Source organism: Stegostoma tigrinum, chromosome 5 (genome assembly GCF_030684315.1).
Source record: "Stegostoma tigrinum isolate sSteTig4 chromosome 5, sSteTig4.hap1, whole genome shotgun sequence".
NCBI classification, from domain to species: domain Eukaryota; kingdom Metazoa; phylum Chordata; class Chondrichthyes; order Orectolobiformes; family Stegostomatidae; genus Stegostoma; species Stegostoma tigrinum.
In genome coordinates this window covers 1,467,350-1,484,337 of record NC_081358.1, presented here as the reverse complement: position 1 = coordinate 1,484,337, position 16,988 = coordinate 1,467,350, and the positions used below count along the sequence as shown (strand labels likewise).

The 16,988-nt window shown below is 46.1% G+C and overlaps 1 protein-coding gene across 5 annotated transcripts in view; it reads right to left on the bottom strand.

Moving 5' to 3' along the window:
• The window catches only part of pkhd1l1.1 (PKHD1 like 1, tandem duplicate 1), a 267,609-nt gene that overhangs the window by 28,714 nt on the left and 221,907 nt on the right, over positions 1–16,988 (bottom strand). For 4 of the 5 annotated variants that reach the window (XM_059645764.1, XM_059645760.1, XM_059645763.1 and 1 more), the window contains exons 67-71: positions 11,996–12,104; positions 9,785–9,904; positions 8,817–8,982; positions 4,350–4,582; positions 218–385 (exon numbers count right to left, since the gene is read on the bottom strand). In XM_059645764.1, the coding sequence (XP_059501747.1) occupies positions 218–385; positions 4,350–4,582; positions 8,817–8,982; positions 9,785–9,904; positions 11,996–12,104 (796 nt within the window). The remainder of the gene's footprint in view (positions 1–217; positions 386–4,349; positions 4,583–8,816; positions 8,983–9,784; positions 9,905–11,995; positions 12,105–16,988) is intronic. The other variant, XM_059645761.1, reaches the window with a different exon arrangement.

The window sequence follows — 16,988 nt, the reverse complement described above, 5'->3', positions numbered from 1 at the left end:
CATAGCAGGGAATGAAAGGGAAGAAAACAAACAGAAAGCTCTGTGATACAGTACAGGGATTGTATGGCAAAAGGTCTTGAACTTAGGGCTATCAACCCATGACAAATTCCAATCTGTAAACTGCCTGTGACTCTCTGACCACCTTTCATTGCTCCTTTATAATAAATATTTTCTAGTTTCATGAAATAGCATTGTGCAGATGTGAAATGATACATACCATTAATAAGGTCAACGTAACCCTCTGAGAGCAGAGCTACTGGGGATAATCGCCTGGTCTCCGAATCAGGATCCAGGCTTTCAATAACCAGTATTTCATAGTTTAATCCAAAGCATTTGTAGCTTTGCCAGTCAGGCATGTAGGTACAAGTGGAATCTCGAATAATTCCTGTGGGAAAACAATGAGTGGTGTTTGAGCACAGCGCTGATAAAGACAGTCACCTTAAAGGAATGTTGTGGCAGAGACAGAAACAACTTATCCCATTTAATTATTATTCACTTTTCAACATGAATGTAGGGGATGCAAGTCTGTTCTTTTACAATAGGTGGCCACAGATTGATACAATGCAGAAAAGTCCTAGCTGCCCATTGCGCCTGCATCAACTCTTGGAAAGAATTAATTCCCAGTCTTCCCACTCTTTCCCAATGCCTCAACAATTACTTCAATTTCAAGTATTTATAGCTTTCAGAAAGGAATTAGATAATGTACTGGCTTCCATTGCCCTTTCAGGTGGATTCAGATCACAAAAACTTACAATGCAAAAAGAATTCTAGTACTTTTACTAATCATCTTTAATCTGTGTCTTTTGGATAGTAACCTTCCCACTTTGAGAAACAGTTCCTCTTCATTTGCCCTAAAACCCTTCATGATTTTGAACAACTCTGTTGAGACATCTCTTATCCAAGCAGCACAATCCAGCTGTTCCAATCTCTCCTGAGTTCCCTTTAGTTTGGGAGCCTATGGCTAACTCATCACTGAGATTCCCTGAATATTACATTTCAACTTTGCTGCTGTCAGTTCTCTGTGCCAGACCAAAACAATTGTCTGATCGAAATAGCACTGGAGAAATTACACACTTGATCAGTTTAGACCAGTGAATTTAAGTACATAGGAAATCATTCAGGGTGTGAAACAACTTGCGGTCAAGTAATAGAATTTATAACTAATTATTATCTTCAATAGAAGATAATTCCTTCCTTCTTCACCCATCCCAGTAATCTCTCGTGATCCACACCCACTCAACTAAATTCTCTGAACACATCATTTTCTGACATGTTGTGGATTCCAGGAATCTGAAACAAAAACAGAAAGTGCTGGAAACATTCAGCAGATCTGTGGACAGAGTTGATGTTTTCTGGCCAATATAATTCTTCTTCAGAACCTGAAATAAAGACTCTGCAGCTTATCGCTCCCCAACGTTCGTTCCTCTCCAGGTATCAGCAACATGCTCCCACTATTCTTTAATACACCAAAGTTTTGACTTAAACAGCAAACCACATGGAGATAGTGGGAACTGCAGATGCTGGAGAATCCGAGATAACAAAGTGTGGAGCTGGATGAACACAGCAGGCCAAGCAGCATCTCAGGAGCACAAAAGCTGACGTTTCGGGCCTAGACCCTTCATCAGAGAGGGGGAGGGGGAGAGGGTTCTGGAATAAATAGGGAGAGAGGGGAGGCGGACCGAAGATGGAGAGAAAAGAAGATAGGTGGAGAGGAGAGTATAGGTGGGGAGGTAGGGAGGGGATAGGTCAGTCCAGGGAGGATGGACAGGTCAAGGACGCGGAATGAGTTTAGTAGGTAGGAAGTGGGAGTGCGGCTTGAGGTGGGAGGAGGGTATAGGTGAGAGGAACAACAGGTTAGGGAGGCGGGGACGAGCTGGGCTGGTTTTGGGATGTAGTGGGGGGAGGGGAGATTTTGAAGCTTGTGAAATCCACATTGATACCATTGGGCTTCAGGGTTCCCAAGCGGAATATGAGTTGCTGTTCCTGCAACCTTCGGGTGGCATCTTTGTGGCACTGCAGGAGGCCCATGATGGACATGTCGTCTGAGGAATGGAGGGGGAGTTGAAATGGTTCATGACTGGGAGGTGCAGTTGTTTATTGCGAACCGAGCAGAGGTGTTCTGCAAAGCGGTCCCCAAGCCTCCGCTTGGTTTCCCCAATGTAGAGGAAGCCAACACCGGGTACAATGGATACAGTATACCACATTGGCGGATGTGCAGGTGAACATCTGCTTGATGTGTAAAGTCATCTTGGGGCCTGGGATAGGGGTGAGGGAGGAGGTGTGGGGGCAAGTGTAGCATTTCCTGCGGTTGCAGGGGAAGATGCCGGGTGTGGTGGGGTTGGAGGGGAGTGTGGAGCGGACAAGGGAGTCACAGAGGGAGTGGTCTCTCCAGAAAGCAGATAAAGGGAAAACATCTTTAGTGGTGGGGTTGGATTGTAGAGGGTGGAAGTGCCGGAGGATGATGCGTTGTGTCCAGAGGTTGGTGCGATGGTATGGGAGTTTGAGCGGGATTCTCTTAGGGCAGTTATTGCGGGGGCATGGTGTGAGGGATGAGTTGCAGGAAATGTGGGAGGCACGGTCGATGGCATTCTCAACCACTGCGGGGGGGATGCTGTGGTCCTCGAAAAACGAGGATATCTCAGGATGCATGGGAGTGGAATGCCTCATCCTGGGAGCAGATGCAGCGGAGGCGGAGGAATTGGGAATAGGGGATGGAATTTTTGCAGGGGGGTGGGTAGGAGAAGGTGTATTCTAGGTAGCTGTGGGAGTCGATGGGCTTGAAATGGATTTCAGTTTCTGGGTGGTTGCCTGAGATGGAGACAGAGAGGTCCAGGAAGGTGAGGGATGTGTTAGAGATGGTCCGGGTGAACTTAAGGTTGGGGTGCAAGGTATTGGTGAAGTGGATGAACTGTTTGAGCTCGTCATGGGAACGCGAGGTGGCGCCGATACAGTCATCAATGTAACGGAGGAAGAGGTGGGGTTTAGGGCCAATGTAGGCACGCAAGAGGAATTGTTCCACATACCCTACAAAGAGGCAGGCATAGCTTGGGCCCATGCGGGTACCCATGGCCACCCCCTTAGTCTGTAGGAAGTGGGAGGAATTGAAAGAGAAGTTGTTGTGGGTGAGGACGAGTTCGGCTAGGCGGATGAGGGTGTCAGTGGAGGGGGGACTGGTCGGGCCTGCGGGACAGGAAGAAGCAGAGGGCCTTTAGGACATCTGCATGGGGAATGCAGGTGTATAGAGACTGGACGTCCATGGTGAAAATTAGGTGTTGAGGACTGGGGAATTGGAATTTCTGGAGGAGGTGGAGGGCGTGGGTGGTGTCACCGACATAGGTAGGGAGTTTCTGGACCAAAGGGGAGAAAATGGAGTCCAGATAGGTGGAGATGAGTTCGGTGGGGCAGGAGCAAGAAGAGACAATCAATCGACCAGGGCTGTCAGGTTTGTGGATTTTGGGAAGGAGATAGAAACGGGCGGCGCGGGTTTGGGGAACGATGAGGTTGGAGGCTGTGGGTGGGAGGTCACCTGAGGTGATGACGTTGTGGATGGTTTGGTGCTCGGGGGTGGGGTCATGATCCAGGGGCGGTAGGAGGTGGTGTCGGAGAGTTGGTGCCTGGCCTCAGCGACGTAGAGGTCCGTGCGCCATACTACAACTGCGCCTCCCTCGTCTGTGGGTTTTATGGTGAGGTTGGGGTTGGAGCAGAGGGAGCGGAGGGCTGCCTGTTTTGCGGGGGAGAGGTTGGAGTAGGTGAGAGGGGTGGAGAGGTTGAGGCTGTTAATGTTGCAATGGCCGTTGGAGATGAAGTGGTCGAGGGAGGTTAGGAGGTCTTGGGGTGGTGTCCAGGAGGAGGGTTTGTGTTGGAGGCGGGAGAAGTTTCCGTCCCTCCACTGCATCCAAAAATCAGCCCAGTTCATCCCCTCCTCCCAAACCTGTCCTTCCTCTCACCTATCCCCTCTTCTCACCTCAAGTCGCACCTCAATTTCCCACCTACTAACCTCATCCCGCCCACTTGACCTGTCTGTGCTTCCTGGACTGACCTATCCCCTCCCTACATCCCCACCTACACTCACCTCTACTGGCTCCATGCCCGGCTCTTTGACCAGTCTGTCTCGTCTCTACCTATGTTCTCCTCTATCCAATCCTCTATCCAAGTTCTATCCGCCTCCCCCCTCTCTCCCTATTCATTTCAGAACCCTCTTCCCCGCCCCCATTTCTGAAGAAGGGTCTAGGCCCAAAACTTCAGCCTTCCTGCTCCCCAGATGCTGCTGGGCCTGCTGTGTTCATCCAGCTCCACACCTTGTTAAACCACACACAGTGTTCTGTCAGTCAAAAGGTTGAGTTCCATACCTTTGTGCGGTGCAATCTGAGAGACAGGAATACGACTGCCATTTAAATATGTCAGCATGGATTTTGGAATTCGATAATCCCCAGTCCCATAGCGAAGGTCACCATCCCATTCGTATTCTGACTGAGGGACAACTGCTCCAACTGCCCCTAGGAATGAGCCATCGAGATCTTTCAGCAGTGTCTTTTTCTTGGCATCACAAGTCATGTCCACACAGTCTGCAAAGTTTACTTTCCTGTGAATGACCAATAACAACAGACAAACTGGGTCAGTATGGGCCACTTTCTGAAGTGAGGTCAGGCAGGGGACGGTGGAAACGGGGAATGCAACAATACGTTACAGACAAAAAGCTAAAATCAAAACAGAGATTGCTGTCAGCACACAGCAAGCGAGGAACTATCACAGGGTGAATCAGGAGATTTTTGGAGATGTCAAACTGGAGAACCTACAGGTAAACTTTCATACAGTAGGAACATAAAAAAAGGGAAAGGGAGGGATACCTCACATTCACACACACAGACACACACACACACAGACACAGAAACACACACACACACAGACACAGAAACACACACACACACACACATACACAGACACACACACACACACAGACACAGAAACACACACACACACACACACATACACAGACACACACACACACACAAACACACACACACACAGAAACACACACACACACAGAAACACAGAAACACACACACACAGAAACACACACACACACACACAGAAACACACACACACAGAAACACGCACACAGAAACACAGACACACAGAAACACACACACAGACACACACAGAAACACACACACACACACAGAAACACACACACACAGAAACACACACACACAGAAAGACACACAGAAACACACACACACAGACACACACACACAGAAACACACACACACAGAAACACATACACACAGAAACACACACACACACAGAAACACACACACAGAAACACAGACACACAGACACACACACACACAGACACACACACACACACAGAAAAACAGACACACAGAAACACACACACACAGAAACATAGACACACACACGCGCACACACACACACACACACACACACACAGACACAGAAACACACACACACACACACATACACAGACACACACACACACACACACACACACAGACACACACACAGACAGAAACACACACACACACACAGAAACACACACACACACACAGAAACACAGAAACACACACACACAGAAACACACACACACACACACACACAGAAACACACACACACAGAAACACGCACACAGAAACACAGACACACAGAAACACACACACACACACAGAAACACACACACACAGTAACACACACACACAGAAAGACAGACACACAGAAACACACACACACAGACACACACACACAGAAACACACACACACAGAAACACATACACAGAAACACACACACACAGAAACACAGACACACAGACACACACACACACAGACACACACACACACACAGAAAAACAGACACACAGAAACACACACACACAGAAACACAGACACACACACGCGCACGCACACACACACACACACACACACACACAGAAACACAGACACATAGAAACACACACACACAGAAACACACACACACACAGAAACACACACACACAGAAACACAGACACACAGAAACACAGGCACACACAGAAACACACACACAGAAACACACACACACAGTAACACACACACACACAGAAACACACACACACAGAAACACACACACACAGAAACACGCACACACAGAAACACACACACACAGAAACACACACACACAGAAACATACACACACAGAAACACACACACAGAAACACACACACACAGAAACACACACACACAGACACACACACACACACACACACACACAGAAACACACACACACACAGACACACACACACACAGAATCACAGACACACAGAAACACAGACACACAGAAACACACACACACAGAAACCCAGACACACAGAAACACACACACACACAGAAACACACACACACAGAAACACACACACACAGAAACACAGACACACCTGCAGCCATGCAGAAACACAGACACCCCTCTACACACAAATAAACATTGGCCTAGATTTAGGTCACAATGGATAGTCTGCCTGTCATGACAAAAATTCCTACAAATCATTAGTCCTGCTCTCAATCACATTATTCCCAATCTTCGAGAATTCTGATTCGAAGTTAGCCGATCGTTCACACATACAGATGACCAGCTGTCTCCAGTCAAATCTCATTTTGGTATCTCTGCTGTCTGGAACCCACAGTGCATACAGCAGACCAAGACGTTTATTTCAGTGAATTTATTTTAGACAACCAGGTTACCCCTGAGGAAATGGCCCGAGGACACCTTGGATGGGGGTTGGGGGGTTGTACAGGGCAGTAGTGATCTAATTGGTCAGGTGCGTTTGTGTCAGGACAGTGTCAGGTCCTCCTTAAAATTGTTAAATATAGGAAAGAAAATTTTTAAATTGTGCATAAACCCATTGGAACCATCAAAAAATTGTGAAACAACTAATGGATTTTCTCAGAGATCTGAAACCGACGCTTGGAGCTTGCTTTGTAGGACACCTGCGTTCTGTTTGTTACAAATGACAACACCTTCCGGTCACGAACCATTTCAACTCCCCCTCCCGCTCCCTGGGTGACATATCCATCCTGGGTCTCCTCCAGTGTCACAATGACACCACATGCAAACTGGAGGAACAGCCCTCATATTCTGCGTTGGGAGCCAACAGCCTGATGGCCTAAACATAGAATTCACCAGTTTTAACATCTCCCCGATCCTGGCCTCATCCCATGTCCAACCCCCACTTCTCATCCCCAGCTCCTTGACCTGACATGACCTGTTCATCTCCTCTCCCACTTATCCCTCTGACCAATCCCCACCACTTCCTACTTGCATTCACCTATCGTTATCCCACCTACCTTCTCCAGCCCCACCCCTCCTCTCTTTTACACACTCAAAACAGAATGGAGAGATGGAAAGGGTACGTGGGAGGCAGACGTGAACGTGCAGGATGTCTTTGGTTTTACAGTTTTTATTTATTAAACACCAGTGTAAGGATGCTGGCATCAGGCCCAGCCCACATCCGCAACTAACAATCTTGTCTCACATTGTGGAGTCTCCTAGTCCTTCACTCAAAGAATCCTGCCAGCTCCGAATGAAGCTCCAGTCTCTGAGACCCGATTTTATATGATTAGGTTTGTACAGCCTATAAATGTCCCTTCTCTGCATTCTCAATCAGAGACAAAATTCAGGACCAAAATATAACAATTCACAATCACACAAATACAGATACCTAAACAATATGCACACACACACACACACGCAAATTCACAAAGACACAAATACATACCAAAGTACAGACAGACAGACAGACACACACACACACACACACACACACACACAATCACTAACACAGTTACATATATTCATATACACACATATTTAAGAACACACAGACACATGCAAATACACACTCACTGTCTATATCAAGCTCACCTGCCCGATTCTAAGAGAACATTATGGTTCATGTGTACTTCCTGCAAACTTTGTATTTCAAGCACTGATGGAAGGTATATGAAAGTTACACATTTTTGGCACCTTTCACAACAACATAATTTCCCTAAGAGCTATTCAGCCAATTAAGTATTTTAGAAGTGTAGTCACTGCTGTATTGTAGAAAACAAGGCAGTCAATTTATGTAAAGCAAACACTCACAAGCCATCGTGTAGCAATGCTTTTTGAGACGCCGGTTGAGGCATTAATATTGATCCCAGGACCTCGAAGAGAACTTTCCTGATGTCTACCTGAGAGGACTAATGGGCCTTTGTTGACTGTCTCACCTTCGACATTGCTGCACTCTCTCAAAATGAACCTGGATGTTGTGCTCCCCATAGTGGGACTGAAACCCATGACAGAATAGAATCATTACAGCACACAAAGTTTCCAATTGCGTCCAGTCTTCAGATTTGGAGTTGAGCATGTTGTCCATTGAACCATGACCGCATTGAAGAGTTTATACCCACAAGGCTGGAGATTTCTGCTCAGCTTGAGGAGCAGGTGGCTTTGCATTAGATGTATGTACCTTGCATGGCCTGTTGTTCAGCTCCATTGTGGTCAACGGGATTAAACATCAGATGTTGTTCATAATGGGGAGCCAGGACAGCACTGCCTGAGATGGATATCTATCCTTGTTTTTATAAGCAGAGTTAAAGGCCATTAAGTAGCTGCAGATTGGGACTACAGTCAATTTCCTGGTAGAAGAGACCAAAATTTACAATCTCTTTGTATACAGCAGCATGATAAAACCAGCACTCATGACTAAAGCTCAGCACACAAGCACCTGTTCGTGCTTAGTAAATGAATTCTGAAATTTTAGCTGATTTCAGCCTCATAACAGCTCACCCCAGATTAGGTCTGTGTATGAAGGCTTTGCCTTGCTCCTCACTGTCCACAATAGTGATTCCCTTCACCAGAATGGGATGCTGAAAGTCCTCGTTCATTTGACTAGTGACAAACATAACATTCAATTCGTTGGAACATGTGCCTTTGAATCCAACAAACGTCGTTTCTTCAATTAAAGAAAAGTGAATCATTAGTTTGCTCATAAAGAACAAAGCAGCAAATGTTTCAGTTTCAAATATCTCACAAAATTAAAGATGACAATAGCTTTAAGTGCCTAATATTGTTTCCTCCAAACTGATACATAAATCTTACTTGGTGCACTGACCCACTGCATCACTAGTTCTGTGTGCACACTGGTTAATTGCATCACAAACTCAGTATGCTGCTGATAATCTTTTGCTGCAGTCACTGCCCATAATTTTCATCATTTCATTTCATTGAGAGAATTTTAAAGAAACACTTGGGTTCTTACAACAATCTGACAGCTTTGTGCTCTGCTGTTTATTAACAACATTTTTTAAAAACTGACTCCTAATTCTTAAACTACTCACAGTGGCATTGAATTCATGATAACTGGATTACTAATTCTGCAAGCGAAAATTGGAAATGATGTGAGTGGTTTGCATGTGCAAAGACCTTTTTACCAACTGCACATTCTCATCAGGCAAAGCTTTGGACAAGTTGCATATTCTAATATATCTACTGCACTGGGTGTATGATCTTCCTTTATCTTTTCTGATTGTGTGTATCTCTTGATTCTTTATGTGGATTCATTATCTGTCTAAAGACCCACACCTTCACCTAGTTATAGATATTTCCATTGGTATGATGTAGTTCACTTTTATCAACTCAAAAGTCCTTCACTAATCATTTGAAATGTTACACAGGCAAAGAATATTTCTATCCACTGCTGATCAATTCTATCCACAGCTAAATTCACACAAAGTCAGGGTTATTTTTTCACTTACTCTCTACGATCATTCGTCCACTAATTGCAGGGTAGGTCGTCAAGCTATCATGTGGCATTTTAGGTGCGTTGTTACTAGCAGAGGCAAACGTTGGCCAGCATATTCCATTCCTCCCCACTGCTTAATGAAACAAGACACAGCCTCATCAATAGGTTTTGCAGCGACTCTGCATCGATATTAACCAATGAAGGGGGCTTTTTTTAAGCCAGGATAATCGGGAAGTTTCTGGGAAACTGAATGAGACAACTTTGGATAATTAGGAGGAGGCACTAGAAGAGCTGCCAGGAATTAAATTGGAGAAATCACCCAGTCTGGAAAAGAGAGCTGGATATTGACGAGGGAAGTAAGGTTAGAAATTGCAAAGCACTAAACTTCCAAGGGAGACAGACAATCAGGAGGCTGGAAGAACACAGCAGGCCTGGCAGCATCTGGAGGAGCAGTCGACGTTTTGGGTATTACCCTTCCCAGGACTGCATGTGGGGGTAGGGCGAGCTGCAGATAAATTTGGAGAGGGAAGAGGTGGAGGTAGAATGGTGGTGATAGGTGGAACCTGGTGGTAGGTGCGACCTGGTTGAAAAATTGGAGGGATAAATCTGGTTAGTGACTGGGTGGGGGAGTTCAGAAAGTGGAACGGAATGGAGGTGGGACTGGAAGGAGAGGCAGGGATAGTTGGGAAGGTTATTTGAAATTAGGAAACTCAAATGTTGAGTCCTCTGGGCCTACTATTGCTGTCCACCTATTATCACCGTTCTGCTACCCACTCCCAACCCCTTTATCTGCAGCTCCCCCTACCCCCACATCCAGCCCTGAATAAGGGTTCTACCCGAAATGTTGATTGCTCCTTTCCTCCAGACGCTGCCTGGCCTGCTGTGTTCTTCCAGCTTCCTGATTGTCTACCTTTGATTCTAGCGTCTGCAGTTTTTTTTGTCTCTAACCAAACTTCTAATCCCCCCCCGTTCATACAGGGATGGTTTCGAGGCAGGTGGACTGCAAATGTTACTCCATTGTTCAAACAGGATGTATTCAAACAGAGTTTAAACAAGGGAGAAGAGGCACACAGGGATAGATTTAAATGAAAAAAATTGGAGCTTCCTTGAGTGGGTCATAAGCACTGATATGAACTGACTGGACTAAGTGGCCTGTTTTTGTGTCTTGTACATATTTATAATCAAACTGTTCAGATATTTTATGATGCACGCCAGGAGCAGCTGGGACTTGAACCTCGGCCCCTTGGGCCAAGGGTTGGGAGACAGCGACTACATTCTGCATCCTGTGAAAAAGGGAAATCCAGCAATTATAGGCTGGTCAGTTTAATGTGAGGATGTTTTTGGAAATGTCAATCCAAAAGAAAAATTAGTATCCACTTGGAAAAGTGCAGACTATTAAAGGAGAGACAGCATGGATTTGTTAAAGGCAATTTGTTTTTGATTAAGATGATGAAGTTTTTTGATGAGACATTAGGGACAATGGATGAAAGTAACATAGGCATTTCTTACCCTTCAGGAATGTTAGCCTAAGTGAAGTCCAGAGAATGGGGATGTTGCAATATAGATACAAAGATGTAGAAAACAGTGTTGTGAATGATTGCTTTTCAGACTAGTAGAAACAACACAGATGAAGTCCCTACTGCTGTTTATGATATACATTAATGACTTAGGCTCAGGGGTACAGGGCACAATTTTGAAACTTGCAGATGGCATGAAACATGGGCATACAGTAAACAGTCAGGAATGTGGTAACAAGCCTAACCTGCTGGGATGGGTGCATGCATAACCAATGTAATCCAACTCAGAAAGGTATGAGGTGATACTCTTTGATGAGAAGAATGAGGAGAGTTGATAAATAATATATGGCAGTGTTTCAAAGACGGTGCGTTAAGAGAGAGAACACTGGGGCACAGCATCCGTTTCTAATGGTTGAAAGCTTGATAACCAGAGGGTAATCAGTTTTAAAATGATTGATAAAAAACAGTGGAGGCAAAATGTTCAACATTTACCTTCTGAAGGAAATTGGATAAATATCTGAAGAAGAAAAATGTTGCAGTGATCCAGGGAAAGATGTAATCAGTGAGATAAACTGGGTTACTGATTGAAAGAGCTTGCGCAAACTGAAGAGAATGAATGGCTTTATTCTTTGGTGGTGTCGTTCTACGATTTTTCCTGGAGAAACTACATTTGTGTCAATCCTTTGTTTGAAACAGGTTTCCCTTACCTGAAGCTTTTCTAAAATTCTGCTTGGCCTTTGTCTCACTCAGAGTAGAATCATCAGGTTGTAACTCTGAGCAGTTGAAGGTGGGACTAATTCCTACCAGTAAGGCATTCTAGGGACAAACAGACAGGAATACGGAAGATTATTGTATAGTAAAAGACCAAGGTCCATCTGGATCACCCTCCACCAAACTGGCAATATAATAATACCATCATAATGGAGATAGTGATAAATTTTTTACCAGCGAGTCTGTAACATGAGGAAACCCACCACCCCCCAGTGGTAAACAGTTTTGGAAGCATATATTCCGCCTGCTTCTCCTGAAACACTCTCCCCTCGCCACATGTTAGATCTCAAATTACTTCAATCCTCTTCCCAAAATGTACTTTTCTCAGGGAAATCCCTCCAACTTACATCTGAATGAATCAGTAAGCCCACTCTCTCCTTCAGAACCCTGTTGCACTGATTAACCACTCACTCACTGAAGTATTATTCCTGCGGATTGGTTCTTGGTGACCCTCATTTATTAAAAAAATTGCTGGAAAAGTTCAGCAGGTCTGGCAGCATCTGTGAACAAAAATCAGAGTTAATGTTTCAGGTCCATCTGAGAGGACACTGGGCCGGAAACGCTAACTCTGATTTTTCTTCACAGATGCTGCCAGACCTGCTGAACTTTTCCAGTAACTTCTGTTTTTGGTCCTTGTTTACAGCATCCGCAGCTCATTTGGTTTTTGCCTCTATTGATTCTGGATTTTCCCCTATTACATTTATTGATCGACACAACAGACAAAAAAAAGCATTGAGAGAACTTAATAATAATTCTTCTTCTTCGGCTTTGTGAGGGGTAGGTCATGCCTTACAAACCTTATCGAGTTTTTTGAGGATGTGACTAGAAAGGTTGATGAGGGTCGAGCTGTGGATGTGGTGTAAAATGGACTTCAGTAAGGCATTTGATAAGGTTCCCCATGGTAGGCTCATTCAGAAGGTCAGGAGGAATGGGATACAGGGGAACTTAGCTGCTTGGATACAGAATTGGCTGGCCAACAGAAGACAGCGAGTGGTAGTAGAAGGAAAATATTCTGCCTGGAAGTCAGTGGTGAGTGGAGTTCCACAGGGCTCTGTCCTTGGGCCTCTACTGTTTGTAATTTTTATTAATGACTTGGACGAGGGGATTGAAGGATGGGTCAGCAAGTTTGCAGACGACACAAAGGTCGGAGGTGTCGTTGACAGTGTAGAGGGCTGTTGTAGGCTGCAGCGGGACATTGACAGGATGCAGAGATGGGCTGAGAGGTGGCAGATGGAGTTCAACCTGGATAAATGCAAAGTGATGCATTTTGGAAGGTCGAATTTGAAAGCTGAGTACAGGATTAAGGATAGGATTCTTGGCAGCGTGGAGGAACAGAGGGATCTTGGTGTGCAGATACATAGACCCCTTAAAATGGCCACCCAAGTGGACAGGGTTGTTAAGAAAGCATATGGTGTTTTGGCTTTCATTAACAGGGGGATTGAGTTTAAGAGTCGTGAGATCTTGTTGCAGCTCTATAAAACTTTGGTTAGACCGCACTTGGAATACTGCGTCCAGTTCTGGGCGCCCTATTTTAGGAAAGATGTCGATGCTTTGGAGAGGGTTCAGAGGAGGTTTACCAGGATGCTGCCTGGACTGGAGGGCTTATCTTATGAAGAGAGGTTGACTGAGCTCGGTCTCTTTTCATTGGAGAAAAGGAGGAGGAGAGGGGACCTAATTGAGGTATACAAGATAATGAGAGGCATAGATAGAGTTGATAGCCAGAGACTATTTCCCAGGGCAGAAATGGCTAGCACGAGGGGTCATAGTTTTAAGCTGGTTGGTGGAAAGTATAGAGGGGATGTCAGAGGCAGGTTCTTTACGCAGAGAGTTGTGAGAGCATGGAATGCGTTGCCAGCAGCAGTTGTGGAAGCAAGGTCATTGGGGTCATTTAAGAGACTGCTGGACATGTATATGGTCACAGAAATTTGAGGGTGCATACATGAGGATCAATGGTCGGCACAACATTGTGGGCTGAAGGGCCTGTTCTGTGCTGTACTGTTCTATGTTCTATGTTCTATGTTCTATTTTCTGCCGCTAGTCTGGTCAAACCCCTCATCGCCACAAATCCCATGAGGGGTAGGACAAGGGGATAGGTCGGTGACCTGCCCATGTTATTTGTCTGTGCACAACCCACGGCAATTGGCCTGCAAAAGGTCAGTGTCTATCAGACAGCACCTGAGCTGAGGGCATCCTCCAGCCAGGATCAGAAGGCAGTTAAACAGTTGCTCGGCCCCTTCTGAAACTGTGAGCGTTTGTAACACTCCCCTAACCCCTGCCCAGTGATTATAAAAAAACCCCAGTAATTTAATAACACCCCTCCCCAGCCCAGTATTTATGTAAGCCCCAGCTTAGTGTTTTTTATAAGGCCCCAGTAATTTATTAGCACCTTCTCAGCCCAGTGTTTATAAAAACTCCTGCTAGCCCAGTAATTTTATAAACTGCTCAGTTTTGTAATTTTATGGACCTCCGTTCTAGTTTAGTGTTTTTATAAACTCCTTCCCACCACAGCCCAGTGATTTTCCAATCACAGGTTGAGAGTGATCAGCACATTAAAAGCACAATGGTAGCAGCAACACTTCTCATCCTCTCTTCATCCAGCTGTCCTCACCCCAAACCTCACACTGCCGCAGCAGGAGGTACTGCCCAGTGCCCAACTCTGCAGACAGTCTAAGGCAACCAATAATGCCTGGTCTCCAGTGGTCTTGGACCCCCACCCCAGTACCTTAGCACTGAGACCCTTGTGCTGCTAAGCCCGTGTGGTGGGCGGTGTGTGATGGTTTCTCTACATTTAAAAGAACTCCCACATAGGCTTCTTCCACAACCTCAGGTTGAAGTTCAGGATGTCGATGGCAGGACCGTTATAAGCAGTCCTGCCGATGCCACAGCAAAACACCACACTGGCACCATTGGCCGCGAGCTGAGGCACAACGATTTTGACATCACTGCTCTGAGTGAAACTGGGCAGGTGGGCAGGGGAAGGACAGCTCAGAGATCCAGGTGGTGGGCACAGCTTTTTCTGGAAAGGCAAGGCCCATGAACAGCACAGCATCCATGGATAACAAGATGTAGAGCTGGACGAGCATAGCAGGCCAAGCAGCATTAGAGGAGCAAGGCGGCTGACATTTCGGGCCTAGACCCTTCTAGAAAAGGAGGGTCTGAAGAAGCATCTAGGCCCAAAATGTCAGCTTTCCTGCTCCTCTGATGCTGCTTGGCCTGCTATACTCATCCAGCTCTACATCTTGTTATCTCAGATTCTCCAGCATCGGCAATAGACAATAGACAATAGACCATAGGTGCTGGAGTAGGCCATTCGGCCCTTCGAGCCAGCACCGCCATTCATTATGATCATGGCTGATCATCCACAATCAGTATCCAACTATCTCTGAAACAGCACCCATGGAGTTGTCTTCACCATCAAAACTGATGGTGGTCTGATTCGAAGACTGCCTGTGTGGAATAAGCAAATGTTGACGACATTCTGACTCACCTTTACTCGGAAGCAGTATATCACAGTATTCGCCACATGTACCACCGCTTGATGCAGCAGCTGAGAACAAGCAGGAATTCTGCTCCAGCCCTGACTAATCTCTCTCACTGGTCCTTGCAGCGGACAAACTAATCATCTTTGGCAACTTCAGCATCAGAGTCGGCAAAAGTGTAGATTTTTTGGGGGGTGATGTAATCGGGAAAGAGGGAATAGGGAAGCAAACGGCACCCTTCTGCTGACTAAATGTACAAACACAACCTTCTCAACACCAACACACTGTTGATTCAGGATCAACATAAATATAACCCTCTTGCAGCACAGTCACCAGAAGCAGTGCCAAAAGAAGTTCAACACTGAGGCACTCCAAGACCCAGAAACGATAGCTTCACACAACCAGCTCCTCTCCCCAAAACTAGTGGCTGAGGAAACACCGATCACAGGATTTCAACAGCCTCTGGTCTGCCCTCAAGGCTGTCATCCTCAATAACTACAAAAACTCCGTTTGTCACTTAACCAGGAAACCCCAAGGCTGGCTTGGCCAGAAGGATCAGGTGATCCCAGAACTGATAAGTCTGAGGTACATAGCATTTCTTAGTGTAAAACAGCAATCACACTCAGAAGGGAAAGGGCAGACCTACAGGTAACTGAAGTTATTGATAAAGAAACCCAGCACCGCCTCTAGTGCACCAGCGCAGCCTCTGGCTGTGTGAGGAAAAAGGATGTTCCAGGGCAGCTACGATAATAAAGTGTGGGGCTGGATGAACACAGCAGGCCAAGCAGCATCTCAGGAGCACAAAAGCTGATGTTTCGGGCCTAGACCCTTCATCAGAGAGGGCAGCTACGTCAGATCCCACACCAAGCTCATGGCTTACAGAGCTGTGGTGGTTCCCACCCTCCTATATGGCTCTGAGACATGTGCTGTCTGAAGCAGACACCTTGGGGTGCTGGAGCAGTGCCATCAATGCTGCCGGTGCATGATCCTATGAATCCACTGGGAAGAAAGATGCAACAACACCAGTGTCCTTGACCAGGCCAACATCCCCAGCATCGAGGCACTGATCACCCTCGATTGGCTGTGATAGGTTGGACACATCACCCACATGACTGACATGGGACTCCCCGAGCCGATGCTCCACTCACAGCTCTGAAATGGCTGGCGAGCCCCAGGTGGACTGAGGAAACTCGGCAGTGATACTCTCAAGGCCTCACTGGGGAAGTGCAGCATTCCCACAGGCACCCAAGGCCATCCAAAGTACAGGAGGAGCATCAGGGGAGTTGTTCGTCAAGACTTGCTGTTGGGAAAAAGCAGAAGCCAGGCAAAAACAATGTAAGGAGTGTGCTGCCACCTCAATGCTTTACCCGCCCCTTCAGGTGATCACCTTTTGCCTCAAGAGTGATAGAGTCTGCGGAATCTGCATCGGACTGTACAGTCAGCTACGGGC